General features: G+C 46.0%; 1 protein-coding gene and 1 pseudogene across 1 annotated transcript; one reads left to right on the top strand and one right to left on the bottom strand.

Annotated features, from left to right (window-relative positions):
* Positions 1 to 3,479: 3,479 nt before the first annotated feature.
* On the bottom strand, positions 3,480 to 5,377 carry LOC100394009 (centromere protein V-like protein 3; annotated as a pseudogene).
* Positions 5,378 to 20,857: 15,480 nt separating this feature from the next.
* On the top strand, positions 20,858 to 22,755 carry LOC144581049 (centromere protein V-like protein 3). The gene is made up of 2 exons (XM_078363031.1): positions 20,858 to 20,909; positions 21,812 to 22,755. The coding sequence occupies exons 1-2, from the start codon at positions 20,858 to 20,860 to the stop codon at positions 22,633 to 22,635; spliced, it is 876 nt and encodes a 291-aa protein (XP_078219157.1). The 3' UTR covers positions 22,636 to 22,755.
* The last annotated feature ends 519 nt before the right edge of the window (positions 22,756 to 23,274 follow it).

Raw genomic sequence — 23,274 nt, forward strand, 5'->3', positions numbered from 1 at the left:
ACGTAGGCGAACAACGTGGGGGCTCATGAAACAGCAGAACATGTAATCTACGGTCATTTCAGATTTTGGCAGGAGGCCCGAATCGTGGTGGCCTGTACTGGGCAGCTGGCCACAGGATCTCGGCCAGGGCTGAAGAGCTGCTTTTGATGGGAGCTGGAGATAGGGTGACATGCGTAGAGAATTGGATCCATGAAAACAGAGAGGGGCCAGGTTGAACGGGGCAGAAGTGCCTGAGAACTACGTTTTCTCCAGTCTTTACTGACCGTGGTATCCAACAGCCGTGGCTCTCCACCTTCTCCCTGCCACCTGCTCCCTTGGCATCCATGGGCTTGGTCCTTCCATTGTCAGAGTCTCAGTTTCTTCCCCCACCAATTGAGATGAACAATAGGTATTCTGAAAGATTTTAGTGCCAAGTAAAGAAAGGAGCACAGGTGAGACATTTGTTAGAGAGAGAGAGAGAGAGAGAGAGAGAGAGAGAGAGAGAGAGAGAGAGAGTCCTTAGATCTATTTCAAATTTTTAATTTTCAAATGTACATCAACAAATGTTGTGTCACACCTGTAACGTCAGCACTCTGGGAGGCCGAGGCAGTCGGGAAGCTTGAGCTAAGGAGTTCGAGACCAGGCTGGTTCACGTATGGCGAAATCCCCTCTCTGCAAATCATACAAGAGGTTAGCGGGCTGTGGTGGCACGTGCCTGTAATCCCAGCTACTGGGAGGCTGAGGTGAAAGGATCACTTGGGCAGGGGAGGCGGAGGCTGTAGTGAGCCGGCATCGCCCCACTGCACTCCAGCCTGGGCAACAGAGCCAATATCTGTCTCAAAATATAAAACCAAATGATAAAAATCATGTATAACAACAAACATTTTCAATACATCTATTTCTAATTCCATTTTATGACCAGCGGTATTGTTTTCCATTTGGTTCATGACGGGAATTTTCCTTTTAAAACACATTTCCAGGTCTTTCCTTGACGCTTGTCAGAAAACAAATTCACCTTCTAGTCTGGAGTTCATCCTGAGACGTCATCTGAAGAGCCGGCACACAAACAAGCGGCCTTTGTGGATCAGGAGCCAGATGCGCTCTTCCATTCTACTGAGAGAGGGCTGTTTCCATTCCCTTCCCTGTGGCATTCCATGGAAGAGCGGAGCTACATTCTGAGAACCTCGCCTGAGCATCTTCACTCAACTCCACTTTAGTCCGTAGCCCTAAGTCCTTCTCACTTTCTATTTGAGGCATTCCAGACCCACCGTAAATGCTTGTGGAATGGATGAATGAATGAAAACAGGGATTTAAGACGGAGAGAGGAAGGGGCAGTCAGCACGGGCTAAGGCAGGCCAGCACATGCAGCTAGCAGGAAGTTACCTATTTCTGGTGGGGTCAGAAGTACCTACGGTCCCGAAGATAAGAAGACTTCTACCCTGGGCTGGGTTTGCCATGGCCATGGTGAGCTCCAGGACTGAACAGCCAGCCCCCTTCCGACTGGCATCTTCCCTCCGGACCTCCGGTTGTTCATTTAGTCTACTCTCGGTCTTGCTCAGAGACAGGAGTCAGTCACCTGTTTTGTTTCCTGATTATGTCTTGAATCATCAACAAGTGTGCACAACCTATGTGTGACCCGTTAAACACATCTGAGCGGCCGCCATGTGGGAGCGGCCACCAGTGAAACATGGCCAGCTCCCTAGGAGCCCCCCCGTGACAGACTATATGGCAACAACAGGATCCGGCATCTCTCATGCTGTGATGAAAGCTGCCACGTTCACAGCGAGACCTGCGATTCACTCTGCCTCCCACGCTTGAATCTGAAAAGGCTGTGACTCACCTCTAATCAATAGTGTATGACACAGGAGTCTTGCTTGAGAGAGGAGACGCAACGTTCACCATGGATACAGAAAAGTGCTGCTTGGAGCCTGAGTCATGTGGTCGGAAGCCTGAGTCCTGGGAGGCCCACGCTGCTGTGAGGAGGCCAAAGGCCACGGAGTGGTAACACGGAGGCCCTCCGCCCCCCAGGCCTAGTCTTCCAGTCCTCTCCATGCAGGCAGCAGGGATGTCAGTGAATGAGCCTTCACTGGATGGCTCCAGTCCCCAGCCAGTCGGGCCTCTGCAGCTGAGGTCCCAGACTCGAGGGAAGCAAGTCGTATCCACCGTGTCCATTCTGAATTCCTGCCCCTGAACTTCCACGCATATGATAAAATGGTCGTTATTTTATGGACTCACTGTGGGGCCGTTTGTCACACAGCAAGAGGAACAGGAATGCAGGACACATGCCCTACCAAAGCCATTCCTCCTCCGTAGAGTTAAACCCTAATCTGATGCTGGCTTAAATTATTTCACTGCCAATTCTTCATGGTTTTCCCAACTATATAGACGCCCCTAAACAATGCAGTTTCATATCCTCTGGGTGCCTTGATGGGAGGAGTTTGCGGGACCTGAAATCAAGAAAAAAACAAGCACTCATGGATCAGGTAGTCAAGGCAAGGCACTGTGTTGACCCTGAGAACACTCTGTCAGCTGTTAACATTCTTGAGGAAAGAGGAAGTTGAGGAATCCAGTTTAAGATGCTCGATGCCGGTTATATAGCTGTATATGACAGCAGGTCCAGGATTCAAAGACAGGTAGTGTGTCCCCAGAGGCCAGATGTGTAAACCCTCTGCTAATTCCCCTCATCAAAAATGGAGGGAACCCTGTGGAAGTTTTCTCTACTACAAAAGGCAGAGTCGCCAGCATCTTCTGAAATAATCTGAGACCAAGTACTTTCAAAAACCAAGCCTTGCCATAGCCCAGTCGAACTGTACAGGCACACCAACACACATGGATTCCTAAAAGGTGTTTACTGATTTCTATATACTTAACACATGTACAAGACAGGTCTTTCAAAAGATTAAAGAGGGCATACAGTGCACAGGTGTCTTTCTCATTCCTGTATCCCCATCTCCTTGCCCAGAGACACTTTCCAGACGTCAGCAAGGAAAATAGTAACAGCTTTTGGTGATTAAGAGTAATGAAGTACGGAACACGACCAAATCTTGAAACATATCACTACAAACCCAGTAAATAGCACAACCCGAATCTAAGCAATGGCAATATGAGCATCTATCCCAAAGCCACAGGTGAGGGTGCGCACCGCACGGTAAGGAGTGGAAGACGTCCTGGCAACATGTTTACAAACTGTTTGTGTGTTGCCGTCCTACACACCAGACGCAAAGCGCTGAAAGCAACACGCCTGTTCACAACAGCACCAGGAACGTACGGTACACGGGAATCATCTGCAGGTGATTTGTGACAACTGTATGCAGAACGGTAAAAGTGAGAGATACAGTCACAATGGATGGCTGGAAAAAGCAGAGACACTCTTCTTGCTTATGGGATTGCAAGGTTAATGTTGTACACAAGATTAACGTTGTGTGCAAGGGTTGGAACGTAAGCGAGTTCACTGAAAACTAGCGGAGGCGGAGGGCAAACCCTGGAAGGGAAACCGCGGTTTGACCAGGCCAGAAACAGCTCGTTCACAGCGTGTGATCTGTGCAGGTAGTCGGAGGCTCCCCGCAAGGCCGCCCGGCCGGTTTCGGGCCGGCTTGCGCTGTTCCTCTCTGCGCGGACGGTCACTGTTGCTGTTCGCCGACACAGGCAGGGGCTGACTGGGAGGACGTCTTGTGGATGGCCTTGTGCTCCTCGGCGTCCTCCTTCCCCGGGTCGCCACTGCCGACCTCCTCGATGACCACGCTGCGCACGGTGCCTTCGTCCAGGCAGTGCGGGGCGACGCCGTGCACGCGGGGGTCGGAGACGGCGGCGTGGAAGCTCTGCACCCCGCACCTGCTGCAGAAGCTGTGCAGCGCCGGGTGCGTGTTGGAGCGGTAGGTGACGATGCTGTCCGCGCCCTGGAGCAGCGTGAAGCGCGAAGCCGGGACGAGGAAGTGGCGGTGCTGCTTCTTCCTGCACAGCCTGCAGCTGCAATCCACGACGCGCAGATCTGCCGGGGCCCAGACCGCAAAGCGGACCGCGCCGCAGTGGCAGCCCCCGGTGTGGTGCACGAGGCCCGGGTACTCGAAGGTGTCCAGCAGGACCTTGGCGGCGCCCTCGCAGCTGAGACCCCACAGCTTCCTGAACTTCTCCCAGCGCTCCCGCTGCGCACCCAGGTCCAGGTCCTGGGGGGACGCGGCTGGCGCCGGCCGGTCGGAGGGTGGCGCCGAGGGCAGCGGGTCTCTAGTGCGTTTCTCCGGGACCCGCCGCCATCGGCGCTTCTGCCACCACCTTCCCAGCCACCTCTTGGCCGCCGCGGGGCTCCCGACCCCGACTCTGACCCGGGGGCGCTGCCGGCGGCTGGCGCGGGTGACCCGGAACGCCGCACAGGAGGCGGGAGGGTCCCCGGGCCGTTTTGGCCTCCGCCGCTGAGCAGTGGCCCGGTTCCTCACTCTGCCCACGGCGCCTGAGGCCTCCAGATCCGGTGCCTACCCCACTACCCCCATTTCCTCGTCAGTCACGGAGCAGCCTCCTTGTGTCCGCCAGCAGGACTGGTTACTCGTTGAATGTGACGTAAAGAGACCCTTCCCTTGACCCTACCGCAACAGCCTTCGCTGGCCTGAAAGTCAGTCATGAGGCATTCAACAAACACCTGCTGCGCACCAGGTACCCGACCTGGGCGCTGGGGTGTGGAGGTGCATCCGGCTTCCCAAAGCACTCACATTCATTTAGGATCAGGTGTATGCAAATACAGCCCCCAACACCTTGGGACCTTTGCTCTGGCAGAAGTGAGAACCAGGGGCTCTGGGAGCACAGAGGAACGCCCACACACTGCAATCGGAGGGGCCGGTGGGAGGGGCACGGAAAGAGTCCTCTAAAGTCTTCTTGGGGGCTTGATTCTTCTATTCGGGTGTAGTGTTTTGTCTTTCTATCTCGTAATTTGCGTTGCCATGAAGGCCTCTTTACCTAATGTTGGCACACCTACTTCTGCTCTTTTAGTTAATGTTTACCTGATGAGGCTTTTCCCACCGGTCGTATCCTTTCCATTTACCCAGGGCAACTGAAATGCAACTGAGTTTCATATAAACGTGGAATAGTCAGGCTGTGTTCCTCACTGACTCTGCCAATATCTACGTTTTCATACATGGTTTCAGTTCATTTCCACGACCGCTGGGCTAGTGTTTAAGTCCACCAATGTATTATCTGTTTTCTTTGGTTTCCTCCCTGTCTCGGCTAACCGTTCCTCCTGTTTGGCCTTTTTGTGGCTTGCGTGTACACTCTGCAGGGTTCGTCTTGGTTCCTGAAAGTGCTTTCAACTGTTTGCCTCAGTGCTGGCTGTGGGATTTTCAGTGTGCATATGGGACTTACCTCGGGCTCCTGGTAGCCACTCCTCATCACTTCCATTGAAGTGTGGAAGCATCGGCCTTTTTCAGCCCGTCTGCCTTCCCTTCCTGCTTATCCACAAGCTTGTCTAGAGTATCAGATGGTTTCATACTTTTTGCTTTAATCAACAAACGTGATTTCTACAATTCACAAGGAAAAGGGTGGCTTAATGTTTGACCCCTAAGGGTGTTTTTTCTATTAGTCTTGACTGCTTTCTGATACTCCCACAGGCCATCTTTTATTCTTTCCTCTTTCGCTTTAAGCACCTACTCTAGCCATTCTTTCACCGTGGGTGTCCTCGTGACAAAATGCTTTCCTTCACCTGAGAAATGTCTTGATTTCCCCTTCATCCGTGAGGGATGGTATCACTGGGCCCAAAATTCACAGCTGACAGGACTTTCATTCAACAACTGAAACATGTCCGGACACTTCCCCAACGGCCCTCGCTGCTCTGAGGAGACGTTTGCCCTCATTGAAGCAGGTGTTCTCCTATCAGCAACGGACCGCTTCAGTCTTGCTGCTTTCAGTGTTTCCATCAGCTTCAAAGACCGACTATGATGTGTGTGCACCGACCGCGCATTGCTTGGTGGTTGTCTTCTCTGCAGTTTGCTTTTTTGCCAGAATCTCTGGGTTTCTGTTTTTCGCTAAAATTTGGACATTTTCAGCTTTCCTTTCTTATGCTACTCTTTGAGTCCACTCTCTAGTTTTGGTACTAGGGATGCTGGAACTTTGTTACTGTCCTAACTTCATTGAGGATCCATTCAGTCAGTTTCCAATGAGTCTGTGACCTCTCGTGGGCGCTCAGGTGCTCTCAATCCCGTTTTTTTTTTTTTGGAAGAGTCTCGCTCTGTCGCCCAGGCTGGAGTGCAGTGGCGCCACCTCACTGCAAACTCCGCCTCCCAGGTTCAAGCGATTCTCCTGCCTCAGCCTCCTAAGTAGCCGGCATTACAGGCTCCCACCACCACACCCAGCTAATGTTCGTGTTTTTAGTAGAGACAGGGTTTCCCCACGTTGCCCTGCGGTGATCCTCCCGCCTCAGCCTCCCAAAGTGCTGCGATGACAAGCGTGGCCACCACGCCGGGCCGTCAAGTCAAGCCTATTGATTGGCCTCCATTACCATGATGGTATCTTTTGTCATCACAGGTCTCTCACCGAGTGAATCCACCAATGTTTCCAAATTCTGTTATTGTTCTCGTCTTCTGTTCCATCATTTCTTTTTCATACATCTACTCGTTGCTGAGATTTCCCATTTGCCAGTCTTGTTCTAGACTATTTGCAATTTAATAATGAAGCATTTTTATGATGTTTGCTTTAAAATGTTTGTCAGATAATGGCAACATCTGCGTCGTCTCTATGTTGTCACCACCGGATTGCATTTCCTCATTCACACCGTGCTATTCCCGGTTTTTGACACGGTGGGCTATGCTGTATGGCATACAATATATTCTGCTGATTTCTTTAGCAGTGTCTGGACATGAGACAAATAGTGGATGTTAGAAGTCAGCTACTTTCTTTAGGTTAAGCATGTAGATTCTGGTGTCCGTTTTTAGGTTCTGGGTTTTTTTTTTAAGTTTATTTTCAGAGCATTTGTGATGCTATTTTTGTGTGTTTGGTTTTTCTGCTGACACAGAGGCCCCAACTGCTCCCTGATGGTGGTTTTTGAGAGAAAGAAGAAACTGAAGTCCACACTTTATTCCAGGTTCCCTGCTTCTTACCAAATTCCGCCCCCCCCCCTTTTTTTTCCTTCTAAGATACCGCGCAGCCTACCGCACTACATTTAATTGCCATCATCCTGCCTTAGGTTCCTCTTGGCTGAGACAATTTCTCAGACTTTGCTTGTTTTCATGACCTTGAGAGTTTTCAGGGTTACTAGGGAGATATTTTCTAGAATTTTATTTTTTCAAGACAGGGTCTCTTGCTTTGTCACCCAGGTTGGAGTATGCAATGGCAATGGCGGGATCTCAGCTCACTGCAAACTCCACGTCCCAGAGGTTCAAACCATTCTCCTCCCTCCACCTCCCCAAGTACATGAAACTCCAGGCATGCACCACCGTGCCTGGCTAGTGTGTGTGTGTGTGTGTATGTGTGTGTGTGTGTTCTGTAGAGGTAGGGTTTTGCCGTGTTGCCCAGGCTGGTCTCAAACTCTTGGACCCAGCCTCCCTAGAATATTTTTGTCTTAGATTTTTCTAATGCTTTTCTCATGATTAGACTGATGTTGTGAGCTGCTGGAGAATCTCCGCAAAGGTAAAGAGCTATTTTCATGTGGTCACATGGATAGATAATATCAACATTAGTTTTGACTGTGTAAGTTGACCTTGATCACCTGGCAAAAGCAGTGTTGGATGGTGCTCCCATGAAAATTTAATTTTTTAACCCCTGTCCACATGCTGCTCTTTGGAAGAAAGCCATTAAGAAAAGATCGCCCCTAACTGGTACTAAGTTATACATTTTTTTCTTTGAGGCAGAGTACATACATTCTTTGGAGTTCTCTTTCATGGCACAGCTATCTATGCTTCTGCATTTATTTCCTTATTCAGTCATTGACATATCACAATACTTTCATGGATATTTATTTGATACTTTAGATTATAATCCGATCCTTTTTTTTTTTAACTTTTTTTTTGCCGTTGTGGCCACTGGATGCATGTTCAGTTCACCCTTAGGTCCCATTGGTATGCTCCCATTATTTGAGGTTCCATTTTGTGTAATTCCTTGCTTTTTGGCACATCCTGCACATTTCTGTCTTGCATATGTTCTAGGCTTGTCTGGTCTATTTTCTAGCTCCTAGAATCAGCCAATTCTCCAAGGATCTTTGTTTCCTCTTATCAGAAAATGGTACCAGAAGTCAAGTATGGCTACTAGCTGTTCTCGTAGCTACCAGAGTCTAGTGGTTTCTAGGCCCTCTCTGCTGAAACAGAAAGGAAATACATACGTATGTGTACTAACCCATGTATATACACATTTCTATATATGTTTTGATATGTGATCATGAGGATCTATAATAAACTGAATATGAGTTCCTACCTATGTCTTCAATTCTACTCCATCACAGCACCAATCGTTCTTGCCCCTGCCACATTACAATCTGCACCTTCCTCTCCTGTGGTGAAAAACCTGCCTCTCATCATCCACCATCCCTTTACTAATTGTTAGGTTCCAGTATACATGCAGAATGCTGTCAGAGTTTTCAACCTGTGTCCATACTGGCAACAGGTTTGTCTAGTCGAGTGTGCTTCATTTGTACAATTTCTTTTGTCTTTAGTCTTACACACCTCTTTCATTTCCAAGTTTGCTTAGATTAGCTCTTTCTACTTGACAGTCTTCAGGGAAGCTTTTCATCCATTGCTACGGTTAGATTCTTTTGTCACATTCTGCGTTTCAGCCTGATATTTCCCAGCCTCCATAATGATGTTTTAAAAGGTTAAACACATTAACTTTCTTTCTGTGTCCTGTCAATTTCCATGGGTTCTGACAAATGCTTTGTCTCATACAACCACCCTGTATCTCACCCTGTCCTCACACAGAGTTATTTTTATTTCCTCTTCTTTTCAGGACACAAACCCCATCAGAGAGCCCCCACCCTCATGACCTCATGACCTCAAACACCATTACCTCCCAGAGGCCTCACCTGCAAATACCGTCACACTGGAGGTCAGGGCTTCAACAGGTCAATTTGGGCGGGAAGCAAACATCCGGCCTATAATGCACATGATAGTTTCACTGCCCTAAAGCATTACCTGTGCGTTGCCTACTCATGTCCTCCTGCGAAAGTCCCCTCCACATACCTTGCCGCCTTCTACTCATCCATATGAATTTTACATATGGGACTTTGGTTCTTTTTCAGTTAATTTTTGTTAAAGTTCTTAGTCTAGGTTAATTTGTTTTCCATATGGACCCGAAATTTCCCACCACCATTTATAGAAAAACTATCCTTTTTCCATTGTATTGTGCACCTGCCTTTGTCAAGGATCAGTAGAGAAATATTTCTGCAGTTCAATTATTGGGCTTGCTACTCTGTTGCATTGAACTCTGTGTGTATTCTTAGCAAATGCCACCCTGTCTTGATTACCATAGTTTTGTAGTATGTCTTAGAATCACATCTTATGAACTTGTGTAGCTCTGTTCTCCTTTTTTAGAATGGTTTTTCTATTCTAGCACATTTGTGCTTCAATACAAAATTCTGAGTCAATATGTTGATATGTACAAAGTGATTGCTGTAATTTTTATTGGGATCCTGATGTTACTATAGGTCAATCTTGGAAGATTTGAAATCTTCTAACAATTATGAATCTTCCAGTCCATATATGTGACATCTCTCTCCACTTATTTAGATCTTCTTTTGTTTTTTTCTGATCAATATTTGTAGTCTCTTCAAGCAGATCCTATGCCTGGAATTTAGATTTAGACCTAAGTACTTAATAAGTAGAGTTGCTTTGTAAAGAGTGACTTAAAAAAATCAAATTCTCATTTTTCACTGATCATATGCAGCTAAACAGTCGTCATCAGTATAGTGATTCTGTCCTGTGACTTTGAGAGTCCAGCATTTTCCTGTCATAAGGATGGAATTGGTCATTTCTTGTCTATTTACACTTGGAGCTGAAACTAGAAGTCTCATTTGTGGCCATTTTTGAAACATGCCACATCAGTATAAGTCTATGGTTTGCAAATATAGTGCCAAGTACTGGGATAAGCAGATATGAGTTTAAAGTAGTTGTTACAGGGAAGTAGGTGTGTGTAGTGGGGGTGGGAGGGATTCAGAACCAAATGATTTCTATTTTCATTGAATCGCTATTACATCATTTAGCAATGTAATTACTAAACTGTATGACTATTTAACTCTTAAAATCCTACATGTATATATGATTTGAGAAAATTAAATAATGGATGATGCATTTTATGTACAAATTGTCTAGAAATTTTACATGAAAGAATGCACAGAAATTATAAAGATAATTTGAAGATGAAATAAATGCCCCCCAAATGCATACAATTACTAAAGCTGTTATTACCTCTTGCTTACTGGTTGATGTCAGTTGTCAGTATTGTTCCTCACTATGCACGCATTGCCTAGGATCACAGCAGCTTTGCACACTAATTGGCCAAGGTGAAGATGTAAAAATTGGCCTCTGTCAAATCTTGAGGAGGCAATGACGTAGAAGGCGACCTTACCCCATTTCACAAATGAAGAAACTAAGGCTAAAAGAGATTAAATAACTTGCTGAAAGTTATACACTAAGTAAGTGGTGGATCTGGGACACTCTGCCAAGTTGTGTCTGCTATCAGCATCCATGTTCTTTCTGTTATACCTCTCTGCCTGTCCAAAGGTGGGCTGCATTTTGAATTGTCACAGCTTCATCGGATAATGGTGTTCTTTTCTTTCATCTGATCTTTAGAAAAAAATAGAAATAAACAAGTAGAGATAAATACAGTCATCTACTTCTTTTTAGAAAACACAAACCCCTAAGCCTCATTAAATTGACCTAGAAGCTAGAAACAAAGACAGAAATCTTCCAAATTTATTTACTGAAAGTAGCCTGATACCAAAATCTGGAAAAGACAGTACATGCACAAGGGACCCCAGGGGGTTAAGTCTCACCCCTAGCCTGGATCCACTGGATGCAGATCCACTGGCCTTAAAGAAAAAGAGAAAGGGGCTGTGGGACCCCTAAGATGCTACAGGCAGGGAGCAGGCTGATACAACTACTCAGATGCACACACCTGCTACCATTCATGAAAAAGGAAGCATGACCCAGAATGAAGAACCCAGAGCCCACAGGCAGAACCGAGAGGTGCCAAGGATGTTCCAGGATTTGAAACTATCAGAAAACTCTGGTGTTTTATATATTCTTATATACATAATTATTTTCTAAAATATGGACTGCATTATGTACCCTCAAATTCATATGTTGAAGCCCTAATTTCCGCTGTGACTATACTTGGAGATAGAGAGCTTTAAGGAGATAATTAAGGTAAAGTGAGGTCATAAGGGTGAGGCCCTAATTTGATAGGACCTGGTGTCTTTACAAGGAGAGGAAGAGATACCAGAGTTCCTTCCCTCTCCATGAGTGCACAGAGGAAAGGCCACGTGAGGACACAGCAAGAAGGCTGCTGTCAGCGAACCAGGAAGAGAGGTCTCACCGGAAACCAACCCTGCTGGCACCTTTATCTTGGACTTATAGTATCCACAACTGAGAAAACAGAAATACCCATTATTTAAGCACCAAGGATATGACATTAGGTTGTGTCCACCCTAGCATACTAATTATAGATAGGTAGAGCTATGGATATAGATATAATTTATCCATGAAATCGATACAAAAATATTGAGATATTTGTCACTTTTTGTGCTATTAAGTCTGAAACTTGATGTGTTTTATACTTACAGAACATCTCAATTAGTTTTTTTCTGAGCCTTCTGAGTAGTTGGTATTACAGGAGTACACCACCATGCCTGGCTTTTTTTTTTTGTAAAGATAAGGTTTCACTTTGTTCTCTAGGTTGCTCTCAAACTCCTGGCCTCAAGTGATTGACCCACCTCAGCCTCCTAAAGTGCTGGGATTAAGGGCATGAGCCACTGTGCCCAGCAGCACATCTCAATTCTGACTAGACACATTTCAAGTGTTCTATAGACACATGTGTGGGCATGTGCATACAGCACAGGTTTGGATCTTCTCTCTTCCTTAGTCCCTCTTGTTTATTTCCTATTGACTTGTGATATCACCTCCAGCAGTTCTCATAATTATGGGCTCCTGTCTGATAAGAGAGCCCTGTGGTGTCAGTTTGGAGAGTTCACCCAGGCTATGCTGTCTCAGCACCTTTATTACTTCCTGAGAGGGTGTCTCTTGCACTAATCTGGTATGGATGTTGTTCTACAATTATGAAGCTAATCAAACATTTTGCTATTGCTTCTTGTTTTTCTCTTACACCAATACAGATACCATGCAAGTGATACAGCTGTTGGCAGTCGTCTTTTCTTGTCTACTTGAATTTTGGTGTTTGTGGAGATAAATTGTAACCTAGAAAATTTGTAAATATTATCTGTGTGTGTGCGTGTGTATGTGTGCTTAGTGCTCTAGTTTCTCTGTTTGTATGTGAGCATCTGAAGAAATTTTAGAAGTATGCATCCTCTGCTACTGTCATCTTCCCAGAATCTCCATCACCAAGTGTTCTTATCCCTTGAAAAATATGCCACTATTTCCTTCACTGAGAAAAATATTTCCCCAATGTGTGGTGATGACAAGTAATGTCTACAGTCCTCTCTTTGGTAATTACCAAAAGAACACAAAGGGATCCATCATCTGAACTAACAGACTAAGTAGAAAAAATTAAATTCAGGAAAGAGACCAAAATCCTATGGGGTATGCCATTAAAAATGTTTGCAAGTAAAGGAAATATTTTTGGGAACACATTTTAAAAGCTATTGCTATTATCATATTACTTGTTCTTGAAGAATTCTGCAAATGTCTAAAGACTAGAACAGGAAGTAGACTTTATTACTCTAGCAAGTCTTACAATCTTCCAACGAATGGAGAGCTTACCTTTATTTCCATTTTACAGATGTGAAAATGAAGCTCAGAGAAACTTTGTGACCTTTGATAATTCATTGCTAGTACAGCTTAATTCCAGAGTCAGAATTCCTTGGTTTGAATTTTGGTGTTTCTATGGACCCACTGTGTAATCCTGGACAAGTTAGTTAAACTGGGATCGCAAGTTTCCTCATTTATCAATTGGGCAAATCTTCTTTTTCTTATTTCAGTAGCTTTTGGAGTACAAGTGGTTTATGGTTAGATGAGTAATACATTTATAGCACCTCACCAGATGTATATTTGACAATACATAGAAAAAGTCATAATCATGAAACATATTTGATGCCATAACTTATCTTTAGGTATTAATTCTAAACAAATATTTACATGAAGCCACAATATTATATGCTTGAAGGTGATTGTTACATTGTTAATTATTTTTAAACAGTTGAAACAGCCTAAATTTCCAGCAGGATACTGCCAATCCATAGAATAAACTTACGCAGACTTCATAGGATGTTTTTTGAAGAACTTTTAATGTCATTGGAAAATAGCTTTGTTGTGCAAATGAAAATCACTGTGTACTGAATATACTGATTTATATTTACATGTATCTGTCTGTCTATCTAGCCATACATCTTTGTATATACCTAGCTCTCTACATACTTATAAACAAAGAAAATCTTGCCATCTGCAAAAACATGGAAGAACCCAAGGACATAAGTCTAAGTAAAATAAGCAAGGCACGGAAAAACAAATGATGCATAATCTCTTTTTTCACATTAAATCTTAAAAAGAAAGTCGAATCCACAGTAACAGGCAATTGGCGGTTGCCAGGGGTTGGAAGTTGGGGAATAAGGGAAGTCCTGGTCACAGGGTATAAACTTTCAGTTATAAGATGAGTAAGTAATGGAGACCTAATGTACAGCATGGTGACTACTGTGAATAATAATGCATTGCATACTTGAAATTTACTAAGAGAGTAGATTTCCAGTGTTCACATCACACACAAAAAGGTAACTGTGTGAGATGCTGGATATGTTAATTAGCTTGATCTTGGTAATCATTTCACAAAGTATACACATATCTAAACATCACATTGTACTCCCTAAATAGACACAGTTTTGTCAGTCATACCTCAATAAAACTGGGGGAAATCTCATTTGCTGTTGCTTCCCATGGGATATCTGGCAATGTTTGGAGACATCTTTGTTTGTCATTATTGGGGGAAAGAGGAGGTCCTATTGGCATCCAGTGGATCCAGGCTAATGATGCTACTTAACTACTTAACTCCCTAAAAGTACAAGACAGCCTCACGCAGTAATTATCTGGTCCAAAATGTTAATAGTGTCAATGTTGGCAAGCCCTGCTGTCATATTTAGATAACTCAGAAAACTCTAAAACAAAAATTAACTCATATGCAATCCTGCCAGTGATCTTTAACTATTGCTAAAGGTTTGATATGTGTATATGTTAAATTTTCCGCAACAGTTTTGTACCTCATAACCACCAAAAGACTATGGTCAGAGGAAACAATTTCATTTCAAAGGTTAATTCTTCCTCCACAATCTATAAGTGTTTTTCAAATATTCCACATATTAGTCTGTGCTTAAGAACACATGTCCTGTAAGATTTGTAATTTCAGCTGACTTACATTGGAGGGGTATTCTACTAGTAGCAACCCACCATCACATATCTCCTGATTGTCACCTCTCTGAGCAGAGGTATCATTTCCATGTATTTGATTAAGGTAAGCAAAAGTTGTGCCTCATACCACAATGCATGTGATCTATAAAGGGCAGTGTGGTTTACTAACTGAGTCGAACCAATTTCATTACCCCACCAGTGACTGGTTTTGAAATGGGCATTTCCCAATTGCCATCCATGAGATATGGATGCTTGTTGACTTACAGTCCTAGAAAAATGTTTTCTCAGCTTGTAAAGATATAGAAGAGACACAAAACATGGTTCACCCACACATATGTATATGCATACACACACAGTCTAAAAGAATGTATGTATCTAGGATTATAATTAACAAATGAATTTAGTGTGATATTGCTGGGTATGAGGTCAATATCACAAAATTCAATTGGATTTGTATATCCTCACATTAAACATGTAAAGAGAAAGCTAGAAAAATTTTAAATATCATTTCTCATAGCATCAGAACACGTAAAATGCCTAGGAACAAATCTAGCAAAGATTCCCAAGACATCTGCCCAGAAGTCCACACAACACTGAAGAAGACCTAGGTAAATCAGAGCTATATCACACTTACGGATTGGATGATAATGTTACGAAAGTCAATCAGAAAGAGAATTCTAATGAAAATGAATTATAGATTCAATGTGACCCCAACCAAATTCCCGGTTCTTTTTCTGAAAAGGGAAATGGGCACGCTGCTTCTATAAGGATGTTCTATAACAATCTTGTTAAACTTTCTAAGAAAAACCAAGGCTGTCTAAAGCAAGAACACTTTTTAGGAGCCTCACAGCCAGACATCAATGCCAACCATAAAGGCGTCATCATTAAGGAAGTGTTGTACATGCACAATAACAGACAAATAGACCAACAGAGCAAAGAGAGGTTTCCACAGACACAGACACACATACATATATGGTCACCCTCATTTACAACAGAAGTGCTACCCCAATGCTCTGGAGGCAGGATGGTCTATTAAATATTTGGAGCTGGACTAATTGGATATCCATATGAAAAAAGATTAACTTTGGCCCTTAAGTTACACCATACAAAAAATTAACTCCAGAGGTTATAGCTTGTACAAAATAATGTACAAGCATAACTGCATGACCTTGGGGGTGAGCAAAGATACCTGAAACAGGACACAGAGTCACTAACAATAAAGGAAAACATTGATAATTTTTACTTTATTGAAAGAAAGGACGTCTGTTCCTCAAAAGACATATTTAGAGAATCAAAAGATAAATCTCATGATGGAAGAAAGATATTTGCAATATACATATGTATACACCACAAATATTTTATGCACAGAATGTAATAATCCCTAAAATCAAGGGAAAAGCATAGTGCAATGAAACATTAGCAAAATATTTGAAAAGCACCTTCACAAAAGAGGACCTTCAGCAGACTGACAAACAGACAAACAGCTCAACCTCGGTCACCAGGGAGAAGCCAGCTAAAGTCCCAGTGAGATCTCACCAAACACTGGACAGAAGAGCCAACACAACCAACAACTTGAAGCCTTTGTGGGGAGGTAGAAGAGCCCTCTACAGCTGGCAGGAGTGAAAACCAGTACCTGCTCTTTGGAAACCTATTTGGCCATAGCTACAAAAGCTGAACATGTGCATTTTCTATAAGCCAGCAATTCTGTGTTAGTTGTCTATTCCTGCATAAAAAGCTGCCAAGACTTAGTGGCTTGAAAACAGTATATTTCTACCAGATTACAGTTCTGTAGATCAGAGGTCCATATGGGGCAGGGCATTGTTCTCCGCTCCATGTATCACAGCCTGAAATCAGGCATCAGCCGGGCTGTGTTTCTCTGCGGAGGCTCATTCAGGTTATGGGCAGAATTCAATCATGCTGTCAGCTCCTAGGCGCCACCCGCAGGTCCTTGCCACATCAACCACCCTGTACAACCCTCTCACGCTTGAGTGTTTCAGGAAGAGCAAGCCTAGGCCATTTTAAGAGCTTGTCTGATTAGGTCTGGCCCACCCAGGATAATCTCCTTATGGGAAAGTCTCTGGATTGGGACCTTAATACCTCTGCAACATTTATTTCCCCACATAATGTAACATAATCACATAAGAGATATGTCATCATATTCACAGGTTCTTCTCACACTCAGCTTGAGGGGGTTATACAAGGTCAAGGTTAGTTGGGGTCAACCTTATAATTCTCCCCACTACAGTTTGCCCTCTGGTCCCCAGGGATCCATCTGTCCCACGTACAAGACACGGTCACCCCATCTCAGATTTCTCTTGATATTCCAGCATCAGCTCAATTCCTGAAGTTCATCCAAATCTTATCAGTTCAAAGTCTCTACTCTCCTCATCTCCATCATCTAAATCAGGCATGGATCACATCCTTGGTGTGATCCATTCAGTACAACTCTGGGAACACAGTCCCTCTCCAACTCTGGGCCAGTGACACTAAAGTGACAAGCTTTCTTCCTCTAACACTCCCAAATACGATGTAACTGGGTAACAGCTGTGAACATCCTGGTTTGATGCCTGGGAAGGGAATGAGGGAAGGTAGGAAGGTGTTAGCATTCTAAAACAGACTGGCAATCCAACTGGGAAAATACCAGAATTCTCTATAAAGTTTCAAATCCTGGAACATCCTTGGCACCTCTCGGTTCTGCCTGTGGGCCCTTGGTTCTTCATTCTGGGTCATGCTTCCTTTTTCATGAATGGTAGCAGGTGTGTGCCTCTGAGTAGTTGTATCAGCCTGCTCCCTGCCTGTAGCATCTTAGGGGTCCCACAGCCCCTTTCTCCTTTTCTTTAAGGCCAGTGGATCTGCATCCAGTGGATCCAGGCTAGGGGTGAGACTTAACCCCCTGAAAGCACAAGACAGCCTCCCTCAAGAATTATCTGACCCAAAATGTCAATAGTGGATAATGCCAATGGTCCAGGCTGGCAGTGTTTCTGCTGCCTGATGTTTCTCAAGAACCTTGAGTGACTCATGTGGATTTGACTGGCATTCACTTTATTACACACAAGCCACATCATCCACTTGTTCAAGATACTCCCTTCTTCATTTGGGGTTATTTTGGAGATGATGGAGGGAGAGCACCGTTAAGTTTCCCAGAAGCCTGCTATATAGTTGAGACAATCTCTGAGGCACACCTTTAATTTCTTGAAAGAGGTTTTTGTGGGACTGAATGCTCTGGACTGTTGGCCCTACCGAGCTCTCAGCAAACGTTGAACTTTGAACAGCCACACTCTCTGAGTTCTCCATAGGCCACACACTCACAAGCAAACTCTTCATCTAGTGCCCCCACCCTCTACCCCCACAGGGATGCCTCTGGCATGGCTCAGTGCAAGTCCCAAAGCCTCAGAAGCAGGGAGCTGAAGCCATAACTCTCAGTCTGGAGCTGAAGGTCTGAGAACCCACGAGGCCACTGGCATAAGTCCCGAAGTCCCAACCCCCCAAAATCTATATAGCCTGAGAATTTCCAGAATCATCCCATCTTGATTCCTTTTATCAGCTTTTCCCCTAATTTCTCTTTCTCCTTTCACTTTCCATATGGGCATCAAGAAGTAAGCAGGCCACTCCTTCCGCAATGTGCTTGCAAGTGTCTTCAACAATACAACAAATCTAACTTCATCATTTTCAAGTTCAGCTTTGCCCCTTTCCCCATAACCGCAGAATACAATCCTGCCAGGCACTCTGCCACTCCCTAGTGACATTCCCACTTCCTGTAGTTTCCAGTAACATGCTCCTCATTGCTTCTGCAGCCCTCCCAGTCAGAAACCTCCAAGTTCACACTTGTACCAGAAGTCTGTACACTGGGATTTGGGCCTTCTCAGAGCCAACGTAGGGTCTGCCAAAAATTCTCCTGATTGTTGTAGAGCTCCCACCAGAAGAGATTTGAAATTCCAGATTTTATTCTGATAGTCTGCTCAAGGCAAATTTAGTTTCTCTCTTAGCCTCCTCCAGCCCTGCCAGCCTCCACCCACTGCCTTGGTCATACACCCAAGTTTGTCATTTATATTTTTCTTCTTTCAACAAAACTGCAGGCAACAATTTGTTAAATATTTGGCCACTACTTAGCAGGGATCCCGCTTTCACCAGTTTATAACGACATGTCCCTCCATCCTTCTGAACCTTCCTCAGCAGTATCCTGAAAAGTCACACTTCTACTAACTTTCTGTCCATGGCAATGAAGGCTTTTCCCAAGGCGATTTAAGCATTCTTTCTTGTGCAGCTCAGATTTCTGCCACACTTTGCCAACTACCCAGTTTCAAAACCACGCCCACATTTTGAGGTGCGTGCAGTGTGTGATGGTTTATTCATGTACTTTGGGAGGCTGAGGGAGGAGGATGGTTTGAACCTCTGGGACGTGGAGTTTGCAGTGAGCTGAGATCCCGCCATTGCCATTGCATACTCCAACCTGGGTGACAAAGCAAGAGACCCTGTCTTGAAAAAATAAAATTCTAGAAAATATCTCCCTAGTAACCCTGAAAACTCTCAAGGTCATGAAAACAAGCAAAGTCTGAGAAATTGTCTCAGCCAAGAGGAACCTAAGGCAGGATGATGGCAATTAAATGTAGTGCGGTAGGCTGCGCGGTATCTTAGAAGGAAAAAAAAGGGGGGGGGGCGGAATTTGGTAAGAAGCAGGGAACCTGGAATAAAGTGTGGACTTCAGTTTCTTCTTTCTCTCAAAAACCACCATCAGGGAGCAGTTGGGGCCTCTGTGTCAGCAGAAAAACCAAACACACAAAAATAGCATCACAAATGCTCTGAAAATAAACTTAAAAAAAAAACCCAGAACCTAAAAACGGACACCAGAATCTACATGCTTAACCTAAAGAAAGTAGCTGACTTCTAACATCCACTATTTGTCTCATGTCCAGACACTGCTAAAGAAATCAGCAGAATATATTGTATGCCATACAGCATAGCCCACCGTGTCAAAAACCGGGAATAGCACGGTGTGAATGAGGAAATGCAATCCGGTGGTGACAACATAGAGACGACGCAGATGTTGCCATTATCTGACAAACATTTTAAAGCAAACATCATAAAAATGCTTCATTATTAAATTGCAAATAGTCTAGAACAAGACTGGCAAATGGGAAATCTCAGCAACGAGTAGATGTATGAAAAAGAAATGATGGAACAGAAGACGAGAACAATAACAGAATTTGGAAACATTGGTGGATTCACTCGGTGAGAGACCTGTGATGACAAAAGATACCATCATGGTAATGGAGGCCAATCAATAGGCTTGACTTGACGGCCCGGCGTGGTGGCCACGCTTGTCATCGCAGCACTTTGGGAGGCTGAGGCGGGAGGATCACCGCAGGGCAACGTGGGGAAACCCTGTCTCTACTAAAAACACGAACATTAGCTGGGTGTGGTGGTGGGAGCCTGTAATGCCGGCTACTTAGGAGGCTGAGGCAGGAGAATCGCTTGAACCTGGGAGGCGGAGTTTGCAGTGAGGTGGCGCCACTGCACTCCAGCCTGGGCGACAGAGCGAGACTCTTCCAAAAAAAAAAAAACGGGATTGAGAGCACCTGAGCGCCCACGAGAGGTCACAGACTCATTGGAAACTGACTGAATGGATCCTCAATGAAGTTAGGACAGTAACAAAGTTCCAGCATCCCTAGTACCAAAACTAGAGAGTGGACTCAAAGAGTAGCATAAGAAAGGAAAGCTGAAAATGTCCAAATTTTAGCGAAAAACAGAAACCCAGAGATTCTGGCAAAAAAGCAAACTGCAGAGAAGACAACCACCAAGCAATGCGCGGTCGGTGCACACACATCATAGTCGGTCTTTGAAGCTGATGGAAACACTGAAAGCAGCAAGACTGAAGCGGTCCGTTGCTGATAGGAGAACACCTGCTTCAATGAGGGCAAACGTCTCCTCAGAGCAGCGAGGGCCGTTGGGGAAGTGTCCGGACATGTTTCAGTTGTTGAATGAAAGTCCTGTCAGCTGTGAATTTTGGGCCCAGTGATACCATCCCTCACGGATGAAGGGGAAATCAAGACATTTCTCAGGTGAAGGAAAGCATTTTGTCACGAGGACACCCACGGTGAAAGAATGGCTAGAGTAGGTGCTTAAAGCGAAAGAGGAAAGAATAAAAGATGGCCTGTGGGAGTATCAGAAAGCAGTCAAGACTAATAGAAAAAACACCCTTAGGGGTCAAACATTAAGCCACCCTTTTCCTTGTGAATTGTAGAAATCACGTTTGTTGATTAAAGCAAAAAGTATGAAACCATCTGATACTCTAGACAAGCTTGTGGATAAGCAGGAAGGGAAGGCAGACGGGCTGAAAAAGGCCGATGCTTCCACACTTCAATGGAAGTGATGAGGAGTGGCTACCAGGAGCCCGAGGTAAGTCCCATATGCACACTGAAAATCCCACAGCCAGCACTGAGGCAAACAGTTGAAAGCACTTTCAGGAACCAAGACGAACCCTGCAGAGTGTACACGCAAGCCACAAAAAGGCCAAACAGGAGGAACGGTTAGCCGAGACAGGGAGGAAACCAAAGAAAACAGATAATACATTGGTGGACTTAAACACTAGCCCAGCGGTCGTGGAAATGAACTGAAACCATGTATGAAAACGTAGATATTGGCAGAGTCAGTGAGGAACACAGCCTGACTATTCCACGTTTATATGAAACTCAGTTGCATTTCAGTTGCCCTGGGTAAATGGAAAGGATACGACCGGTGGGAAAAGCCTCATCAGGTAAACATTAACTAAAAGAGCAGAAGTAGGTGTGCCAACATTAGGTAAAGAGGCCTTCATGGCAACGCAAATTACGAGATAGAAAGACAAAACACTACACCCGAATAGAAGAATCAAGCCCCCAAGAAGACTTTAGAGGACTCTTTCCGTGCCCCTCCCACCGGCCCCTCCGATTGCAGTGTGTGGGCGTTCCTCTGTGCTCCCAGAGCCCCTGGTTCTCACTTCTGCCAGAGCAAAGGTCCCAAGGTGTTGGGGGCTGTATTTGCATACACCTGATCCTAAATGAATGTGAGTGCTTTGGGAAGCCGGATGCACCTCCACACCCCAGCGCCCAGGTCGGGTACCTGGTGCGCAGCAGGTGTTTGTTGAATGCCTCATGACTGACTTTCAGGCCAGCGAAGGCTGTTGCGGTAGGGTCAAGGGAAGGGTCTCTTTACGTCACATTCAACGAGTAACCAGTCCTGCTGGCGGACACAAGGAGGCTGCTCCGTGACTGACGAGGAAATGGGGGTAGTGGGGTAGGCACCGGATCTGGAGGCCTCAGGCGCCGTGGGCAGAGTGAGGAACCGGGCCACTGCTCAGCGGCGGAGGCCAAAACGGCCCGGGGACCCTCCCGCCTCCTGTGCGGCGTTCCGGGTCACCCGCGCCAGCCGCCGGCAGCGCCCCCGGGTCAGAGTCGGGGTCGGGAGCCCCGCGGCGGCCAAGAGGTGGCTGGGAAGGTGGTGGCAGAAGCGCCGATGGCGGCGGGTCCCGGAGAAACGCACTAGAGACCCGCTGCCCTCGGCGCCACCCTCCGACCGGCCGGCGCCAGCCGCGTCCCCCCAGGACCTGGACCTGGGTGCGCAGCGGGAGCGCTGGGAGAAGTTCAGGAAGCTGTGGGGTCTCAGCTGCGAGGGCGCCGCCAAGGTCCTGCTGGACACCTTCGAGTACCCGGGCCTCGTGCACCACACCGGGGGCTGCCACTGCGGCGCGGTCCGCTTTGCGGTCTGGGCCCCGGCAGATCTGCGCGTCGTGGATTGCAGCTGCAGGCTGTGCAGGAAGAAGCAGCACCGCCACTTCCTCGTCCCGGCTTCGCGCTTCACGCTGCTCCAGGGCGCGGACAGCATCGTCACCTACCGCTCCAACACGCACCCGGCGCTACACAGCTTCTGCAGCAGGTGCGGGGTGCAGAGCTTCCACGCCGCCGTCTCCGACCCCCGCGTGCACGGCGTCGCCCCGCACTGCCTGGACGAAGGCACCGTGCGCAGCGTGGTCATCGAGGAGGTCGGCAGTGGCGACCCGGGGAAGGAGGACGCCGAGGAGCACAAGGCCATCCACAAGACGTCCTCCCAGTCAGCCCCTGCCTGTGTCGGCGAACAGCAACAGTGACCGTCCGCGCAGAGAGGAACAGCGCAAGCCGGCCCGAAACCGGCCGGGCGGCCTTGCGGGGAGCCTCCGACTACCTGCACAGATCACACGCTGTGAACGAGCTGTTTCTGGCCTGGTCAAACCGCGGTTTCCCTTCCAGGGTTTGCCCTCCGCCTCCGCTAGTTTTCAGTGAACTCGCTTACGTTCCAACCCTTGCACACAACGTTAATCTTGTGTACAACATTAACCTTGCAATCCCATAAGCAAGAAGAGTGTCTCTGCTTTTTCCAGCCATCCATTGTGACTGTATCTCTCACTTTTACCGTTCTGCATACAGTTGTCACAAATCACCTGCAGATGATTCCCGTGTACCGTACGTTCCTGGTGCTGTTGTGAACAGGCGTGTTGCTTTCAGCGCTTTGCGTCTGGTGTGTAGGACGGCAACACACAAACAGTTTGTAAACATGTTGCCAGGACGTCTTCCACTCCTTACCGTGCGGTGCGCACCCTCACCTGTGGCTTTGGGATAGATGCTCATATTGCCATTGCTTAGATTCGGGTTGTGCTATTTACTGGGTTTGTAGTGATATGTTTCAAGATTTGGTCGTGTTCCGTACTTCATTACTCTTAATCACCAAAAGCTGTTACTATTTTCCTTGC

Source organism: Callithrix jacchus, chromosome X, assembly GCF_049354715.1.
Source record: "Callithrix jacchus isolate 240 chromosome X, calJac240_pri, whole genome shotgun sequence".
Taxonomy (NCBI): Eukaryota; Metazoa; Chordata; class Mammalia; order Primates; family Cebidae; genus Callithrix; species Callithrix jacchus.